Source organism: Diaphorina citri, unplaced genomic scaffold (assembly GCF_000475195.1).
Source record: "Diaphorina citri unplaced genomic scaffold, Diaci psyllid genome assembly version 1.1 scaffold4563, whole genome shotgun sequence".
In the NCBI taxonomy this organism is placed as follows: Eukaryota; Metazoa; Arthropoda; class Insecta; order Hemiptera; family Psyllidae; genus Diaphorina; species Diaphorina citri.
In genome coordinates this window covers 1,043-9,945 of record NW_007381961.1, presented here as the reverse complement: position 1 = coordinate 9,945, position 8,903 = coordinate 1,043, and the positions used below count along the sequence as shown (strand labels likewise).

Genomic DNA, 8,903 nt, shown 5'->3' with positions numbered 1-8,903 from the left:
GAAAAATTAAAAAAAAAAAAAAAAAAAAAAAAATCAAACCTGTATTCTACAAATTTAATAATGAAGTGTTATAACGAACAGAAACTCATATTCATTTCGAGAATAGTGGTAACCTATGGTTATTTGGTTATATCGCGTCGACAACTATATCTTGCTGTGCCAAGATCCCAACTTACTTAGTCTGAAAACCAATCAAATTATCTCAATTCACTTCGGGGAAAAATTTTAAAAGTTTGATTTAGACAAAGCGAAGAAACGCTTTTTATTATATTTATGTTTTATTTAAAAGTGGTGATCTGGGGGAAGGTAAAAATTATATCACTTTAATTATTATTTAATTATAATTATTAACAAAAAGTAGGTAGGTATTTGAAAATAATATAATTAAGAAGACCATTATCATGGTTAATAATTGTAAAAGCAAAAAGCATAACAGCACAATGACCTATGATAATTAATAATTCTATAGATTTTTATTTAACGTTAACGCGACTACCATCGCGGATTAGCTCTGAACTGAAAAAATTACCGTAAAGTATGCTTTTTTTCCATTAAACTCATCAATCTCCCTTATGCCAGATCACATCAATCATTAAAAAACTATGTAAAGATTTGGTACTTGGACATTATTCTTCTCAGAGCAAAATGAAATTCTTTTTATTCCTGTAGGAAAAAAATGTGTACGAAGAAGTAACTACTTGAATAAGTGCATGATAAAAAAATGGAATGAAAATATCTAAATTTGAAAATAGGTATACGTACCTATGCTGATATTGGAAAATAGTGATAACAAAATGCGCATTCTATAGATTTTTATTTAACGTTAACGCGACTACCATCGCGGATTAGCTCTGAACTGAAAAAATTACCGTAAAGTATGCTTTTTTTTCCATTAAACTCATCAATCTCCCTTATGCCAGATCACATCAATCGTTAAAAAACTATGTAAAGATTAGGTACTTGGACATTATTCTTCTCAGAGCAAAATGAAATTCTTTTTATTCCTGTAGGAAAAAAAAAATGTAAATCTAATAACTTGAGTAATTTAAAACTCAAAGGAAAAAAAGACACCCAAGTGGAAGCTTGACCCCTACGCCATCGCCATGAGAATTTAGACGGTCTGAAGAGAACACTGTTCATAGCAAAAGCTGAGGTTATTAAGTTATTAAATAGGAGCTAAATGATAAAAGATTTACTAAGCAGACTTTAAGATATATCATAATGTAGAAACTAACACAATGTGCTTACTTTACTTTGGCTTTCAAAATTGAAAGAACCACTAGGAAAATCGTAGAGGGAGGACAAAAATAAGCACAACACTGGTGCTGAAAATTGTACCTAGTTATTGAGTTGCTTTTTTTTAACCAAGTTTTTAAGCTCATTACTCTCTTTCACTTACTAAAAAACTTTTTTCTAATTCCAAAATTTTTTAACGGTTTGATTTGTTTGTACAATAATAAAATAGGGTTTGAGATAGTTGGGGATGTAGGATACTTGCAAGGGGCAAGGATGGTTCAAAGCTACACCAATCCTTAATATGTATGGTAAGAGGAAGCGCATACTGACCATTCTTCTACCATGAATATCTCTCTAAAAACAGGAACTATCATCACATATTAGATGAACTGCTATCACTATCCGTGTGAATAAATGAATCTGGTGTTGCCAAAGGACTCAGAGTTCTATTTATTATGATACCTATGATTTATTGTATTTAAAATGTTCAAAATAAAAGAAGGAAAGTATTGTTGAAAAAAAAAAAAAAAATATTCTAATCATTTCAGACTGAAGTATTCACAGTTGGAGGGATCCATAAAACTCAAATAACAGCCTTGGAGTGGAGCCTGAATGGAGAGAAATTATTCTCAGGGGACTCAGAAGGTGTGGTGGGATTCACTCAGATGGATTTCTACATGGTAAAAAAAAGATGCCCTCTAAGTAAAAGGTTTAAGAAAGAATATTTTGATTTTATCTTTTGGGTTAATTTCTTCACAATTTAACCAATACAGGGTGATCACCATAACATCAAAGAGGAAATAGGTAAATAAGTTGGTAAAACTCCCCTTCCTGCTGAGAGAAATTCAAAATTTCAAAAGGCCTTCACATTGGAATAACATTATGAAAATCTATAATTAACTAGGTAGGTATTATTCTAACTTCAATATATTTTATTGTTTTTCCTTCCAGAACTTGACCAAATCTTGTGAGATTTCAAACGAACGATATCGCATTGTCCAGCTTAGCTTCAACAACAATCAAATCCTACTGGTGTCCAGCCTGTACCGCTCGGTGATTTTGTATAAAAACGAAAACTGGAAAGTCTTGCAAATCGGTCAAAAAGATCGAAAAACGTAAGTGAATTTAGAACAAACTATGAAAGAGGGATACCATATCAGATACCAGCAAATTATTAGTGTATAGTAAGTGATTGTATTTGACATAACATTGATAGATTGATACCTATCCAAGAGTCAATGCCTGTTATAAATCTTTTGAAAAATTATTTCTCGAAGTTCAGACACTTGTATTTCATATTAATCAGAGCAAGCCTTATGAACCACCACCTTCTCTCACGTGGAACCAGCGACCTCTGTGCCTTGGTAGGTATCATTTAGGTTTAGGGCCAGGAGCAGTTTAACTCTTGGATTGAGCAATCTGGTTGGTTTATTTTCATCTTTTTAGCCAGTCAGGTTCCTTAATCCAAGAATTTAACTCAGATTTACGTCCTGTCCATAAGACTTCCACTCAGACTCAATAGTCAAAGTTTCTTCTTATTTTTTACTTTCCTTATCCTATACTCCTATAGGAAGGAAAGTAATGTAATCGGGTCAAATTTTCGATGGTCAGTTTTTAGTGCCAAAACACATATTGAGGTCCCTAGAGCCTAAATCCAAAGTTTCAGCCATTGGTCCGTGTGTGTGTCTGTCTGTAAACAAAATATCTCGAGGACGGTAAGAGCTAGAGACTTGAAATTTGGTATGCAGCTGTCAAATATGACAAGGATACGACACGAAACTTTTGGTTAAGATCGGTGTCAACGGTTGGCAGCATTTTACCGCTTTTTGGCGGTTTTCGGTGTAATTCAATAATATCTCGGGAACTGTATGAGCTAGAGACTTGAAATTTGGTATGTAGTTCAAAAATGTGATAATAAGGACCCAAAAACCATTTTGTTGATATAGGTGCTGCGGTTGGCGGTATTTTGACCGCTTTTTGGCGGTTGTCGACCGTTTTTTGGCGGTTTTCAGCTATATAAGCATCATTTAATAGGATAAGGAAAGTCATGTGATGTTCACACCAGATTTTTTTTTTTTTTCTCGTTGTGCTTTATAGAGATTTTCTGAATAAAATGAAAACGCAAGACTCTATTATTTTATGTTACAATTTTATAATAACGACTAGACAAAACAAAAAAACTAAACTCAAGACAGTACAAGGGGATGTGTTCATTCAAACAAATTGAACTGGCTTGTAATCCTCTACAAAGGTAACTTACTCTTAGCCAGGACCACAATCTGAGTTCGGTTTAACTCTGGGAATAAAGAAATCTGATTGGTTCATTTCTAAAATTTTAAGATAATGACTATATTAGTCATATCACTATCCAGAGAGGTTTCCTCTAGTAGACTATCCTCCAGTTTGGTAATGGTATTGGCATCTTCATCTGGTTGTGTATCTTCTGGTTTTGAGCTAGGTTGAGTTTCGTTGCCGCTATTGGTTGAGAGTTCGGTAATAATTTGAGTTTCACTCACAGGTTCGATGGAATTTGATTTCTCTGATCTACTAGGATTGTGATTATTTACGTCTGAATTACTTTGAGGTTGCTCTCTAGTGTCTTCAGTCTCATGAGGGGGTTTGCCTTGATTGCTTTCACTTTCTACATTGTTCTTATTCCCAGATGATGCTGATAAGTTGGAATGCGTCTTCGATAATGACTATATTAGTCATATCACTATCCAGAGAGGTTTCCTCTAGTAGACTATCCTCCAGTTTGGTAATGGTATTGGCATCTTCAACCCTGTTGTTGCCATCTGGTTGTGTATCTTCTGGTTTTGAGCTAGGTTGAGTTTCGTTGCCGCTATTGGTTGAGAGTTTGGTAATAATTTGAGTTTCACTCACAGGTTCGATGGAATTTGATTTCTCTGATCTACTAGGATTGTGATTATATACGTCTGAATTACTTTGAGGTTGCTCTCTAATGTCTTCAGTCTCATGAGGGGGTTTGCCTTGATTGCTTTCACTTTCTACATTGTTCTTATTCCCAGATGATGCTGATAAGTTGGAATGCGTCTTTAATTAAAACGTTTCAAAAAAGACACACTTGAGCACAAACTTTAGAGATACAAGTTGTTCAGTTCAAAAGAGTAAAGTAGATTTAAAAACTTTTTTTTAATTTTTAAACAGTGAACTTTCAACTTTCACCCCGACCGAACAAAAAAACGCAAAAAGGATTGAGGATATGAATGAGAAGTTGCCATTTGTTTTCTTATCAACACTTTATCACTTAAAACTTGACAACCAATGAACAGAGAGATATTTTTTGTAACCACCATAAAGAAGTGATTTGATTGGTTGATCATAATGATCATCATGAAAAAAAAATCAACCGAGTGCTAAGTTCACACATGTCAAACATTTGTACAGTGTTGTCAGATGTAAAATCCGTGAAGAGGGGCAACTGAAAGAGTTCCTGAAGTCATGAAAAATCAGAAAAGAACTTTTATCCATTTTCAAGTCCAAGATTAAAGAGGAATACTTTCCTGTTAAATTTGTTTCCCTTTAAATTTATCACTTGCCTTGTGTTCTGCTTTTTCCCCATAAAATTCTGACCACCATTGGTAACACTAACTTTTTTTCTTGCCCTTTGAAGTTCATGTTTTTTAGAACTGCATTTGAAGACCTCTACTCAACATGATCAAATGGCGAAGTTGTGTTTGTTTTTCTTGAAGGGGTGTTCCTCCTTTGGGTTAAAAATATAATGTCCATAATAGCTTTCTTTAAACTTTGATAAAATCAGTAATTAAAATTGTTCTAGCACTTGTGATAAGAAGTTCAAGACTGTTGTGTGTAGCTAAGATTGATAAAAGAATTGAGAAATGAATCTCATATAAGCTTGAGATTATACAGTCTATATTACTCCTATTAAAAGTGATATAGCCATACATTGTTTCACAGATTACATTTAGTTTAGTGATGTGTCTGACTGAAGTAGTTGTTTTCCATAATGGATGGAAAAATAGAAAGAATGGAAGTTGATGTTCCCAACACTTTGAAAAGAAGTAACAGTGTTCCTATTATTAATACAACAATGGCTAGCACATCAACTGCAACCAATGCTCCTCCTGTGGAAAGGTAATTTTGAAGTACACTGTCCTAATAATAGCTGCCTATTTAGGTCACACTAGAGTTGATATAGTGATGGTTCAAATATGTGAGTATTGTCATGAATAACCTTGAACTTAAGACTTTGCCCTGTAGAGGATTGATAAATATGCAATCATTCTTTGTAATATAAAATCAATTTATGAACATTAATATGCAATATTCTATGTATTTCAGAGAACCACACATCTACCCACCTTTAAGAAACAGAAGATACAGTGCCAGTTTCAGTCCAATTTTCAATCCTACCTCACCCAAATTATTGAGAGTGCACCAATTACAACAGGAAGAAGGCTCGGATGTGGTGAATAGAGAAGTGGCCCATGAGAAGGAATTGCACAATACTCTCCAGATGTCACTGTCTTGTGAAGATTTGACAGTGGGGGACAAAGTAAGCAAATTTTTATTGTAATTTCCTAAACAGTAGGTACTAGGGATGCCAACTGTCCCATATTTCCCAGGACATCCCATATTTTTGGGAAAAATATAATGTCCCGGCGGGACCTTTGTCTTTTTTTTATAGGATAAAATTCTATACCTTGGCTGGGATTGAACCCACGCCTTAATGCTTACTAGGCAAGTGTCTTGACCACTACAACTACACCACCTGAGCATGAAGACTTGTCTTTTCATGTTATACAATTTTTGACAGTAAAAAAGTTTTTTTCAGCCCCCCCCCCCCAAAAACAATTGTCCCGGGTAAAAATCGGAAATCCCGTTTTTTTAACCCATTTTTCCAATTTGTCCCGTAAAGGTGGGAAAAAAAGTTGGCAACCCTAGTAGGTACCCACTCTAATCATAAAAAAAACACATAATCCTGTCTTAATTGGCATCAATTTGATGTGTCAGAATAGGTAGTGTACTGTGTTACAAATCACCAATAACAAATCATTATTCTTTTCATTTTCAGTTGGATGGAGACATGAATGGTACTAAATTGAAAACCAAAGTGTTTGACCCTCTTCATCTTAATCTTCCAAATAACTGTCCCCCACTCTGTTCTACACCTTCCCCTACACCACTACCCAGATGCTTCTCTCCGTCAGTTGTGTCCTCACCAAGTCCCACCAGAAAATTCTCTCTCAGGTAATACCAGTCTTCATTATTTGACCACTGTGGTGACTGGTACCTAAATGTGTGTAGTGTGTACCTACTTGAAAAATCTCATTAGGTTGAAAATAATAATTAATAAAAATATATGAAAAATGTCAAGATTTGAGCATAAGATCTAAAAAAAAAAAAAAAAAAAAAAAAAAATCTACTCTACTCTACTCTAATGTCAACAATGCAACACCAGAATCTGTGTGAGGAATTCTCACCACAAAATTATGTGCTCTACCTGCAGAAGCCTTGAGGGTTAGGTGGTAGAGAATACATTAGTCATTACTCATTAAGTTTACCTAGTTGCTTTCTATTGAAAAGTTAAGTAAGTAAGAGTTCATTATTATTTGCCCAACTGTGATCATTTTAAATTGATGAACTTTGAGTCTCTACTGTTCCAAGAAAAAACTTTTGGTTCATTTTCAGGAGAAGCTTAAGTCCTGTATTACGGCCCAGTACTTTGGGACCGGTGAAACGGAAGCTACAAGATGATTCAAATGAAGAAGGACGTTTTAGTAAGAGACCTTCATTTGGCCTTCTTGCCACACAAAAGTAAGTAGTACATTAGTTTCCATACATCAGGTACAATAGGAAAATAAATTTTCTCTTAGAGAAAACTCTCACACTGTTTTTAGAAGTTTTGTACAGTTCACTGAACTACTCATAGTACAGTAGAACCTTGATTATTTCAACTCTCTATTATTACAACCCCAAAATCAGTTCAAAATGGGGTATTTATTAACCATTTTGTTATTTTAAAATTTGCCCCCTTTTCCATTGTTTTATACGGAATTTCAATTATTTCAACTACCCTCGGTCCCAATTAAGTAGTTGAAATAATTGAGGTTCTACTGTACATAAAAAGGGTAGTTCAATGGTTATTAATACATTTTCCTCCCTCATTTTCAGGACAGACATTGCTCTGAGTCCTTTGGCAACACCAGATTCATTTATTCACACGGATAGTGATAGCAGTTCATCTAATATGTGATGATAGTTCCTGTTTTTAGAGAGATATTCATGGTAGAAGAATGGTCAGTATGTGCTTCCTCTTACCATACATATTAAGGATTCGTGTAGCTTTGAACCATCCTTGCCCCTTGCAAGTATCCTACATGCCCAACTATCTCAAACCCTATTTTATTATTGTACAAACAAATCAAACCGTTAAAAAAATTTGGAATTAGAGAAAAGTTTTTCAGTAGGTAAAAGAGAGTAATGAGCTTAAAAACTTGGTTAAAAAAAGCAACTCAATAACTAGGTACAATTTTCAGCACCAGTGTTGTGTTTATTTTTGTCCTCCCTCTACAATTTTCCTAGTGGTTCTTTCAATTTTGAAAGCCAAAGTAAAGTAAGCATATTGTGTTAGTTTCTACAATAAGATATACCTTAAAGTCTGCTTAGTAAATCTTTTATCATTTAGCTCCTATTTAATAACTTAATAACCTCGGTTTTTGCTATGGAGTCCACATAGGAGAAAGCTGGCAACCATGACTGCTGCCCTTCTGGGTTCTGGACACGGGTCTGAGCTGATGATGCACTTGATACAAATGAAAATCTGGCAATGTAAGAAAAAAAATGAAATAAAATATCAAAATCAAGTCATCAATATTCTTTGTGGTAATCAGGTCAGAAGAGAGCTTCTTAACAACTTTGGTGACTATCATCGCATTCCCACAAAAGAGGCTCTCTACTTCACTACAAAAAATCATTTGGTTTTCCCCCCTTAAATCATCCGTGCTGCTTACTGAGTTAAGGTATATATTTAGTCTTTTGAGCAGGAGGGTGATAAACACTATAGCTATAGGAATTATGTATAGGTTCTACTTGTAATAAAAATTTGATGTGAGACTATGATAGGAAGCACTTACTGTATACTATTGTATTACCTGAATTACTCTGCTCGTTTTCTTCAATATCATCTTCATCCAAGCTCTGTCAAATCTCTATAAGCACAAAAAGAAAAAAAAAAAAAAAAATATCTGGTGTGAGCATCACACGACTTTCCTTATCCTATTAAATGATGCTTATATAGCTGAAAACCGCCAAAAAACGGTCGACAACCACCAAAAAGCGGTCAAAATACCGCCAACCGCAGCACCTATATCAACAAAATGTTTTTGGGTCCTTATTATCACATTTTTGAACTACATACCAAATTTCAAGTCTCTAGCTCATACAGTTCCCGAGATATTATTGAATTACACCAAAAAGCGGTAAAATGCTGCCAACCGTTGACACCGATCTTAACCAAAAGTTTCGTGTCGCATCCTTGTCATATTTGACAGCTGCATACCAAATTTCAAGTCTCTAGGTCTTACCGTTCTCGAGATATTTTGTTTACAGACAGACACACACACGGACCAATGGCTGAAACTTTGGATTTAGGCTCTAGGGACCTCAATATGTGTTTTGGCACT

General features: G+C 34.6%; 1 protein-coding gene across 3 annotated transcripts; it reads left to right on the top strand.

Annotated features, from left to right (window-relative positions):
• Nucleotides 1-4,666: 4,666 nt before the first annotated feature.
• Nucleotides 4,667-7,843, top strand: LOC103521125 (protein FAM122A). Of its 3 annotated transcripts, none has more exons than XM_017448720.2 (6): nt 4,667-4,838; nt 5,176-5,352; nt 5,560-5,773; nt 6,293-6,468; nt 6,910-7,035; nt 7,393-7,843. In XM_017448720.2, exons 2-6 carry the CDS (start codon nt 5,225-5,227, stop codon nt 7,472-7,474), a joined length of 726 nt encoding a protein of 241 aa, XP_017304209.1. In that variant the 5' UTR covers nt 4,667-4,838; nt 5,176-5,224; the 3' UTR covers nt 7,475-7,843. The 3 variants fall into 3 exon arrangements, with proteins under 3 accessions (XP_017304209.1, XP_017304208.1, XP_026687751.1); XM_017448719.2 differs by having other exon boundaries at nt 5,036-5,352; XM_026831950.1 differs by having other exon boundaries at nt 4,992-5,352.
• The last annotated feature ends 1,060 nt before the right edge of the window (nt 7,844-8,903 follow it).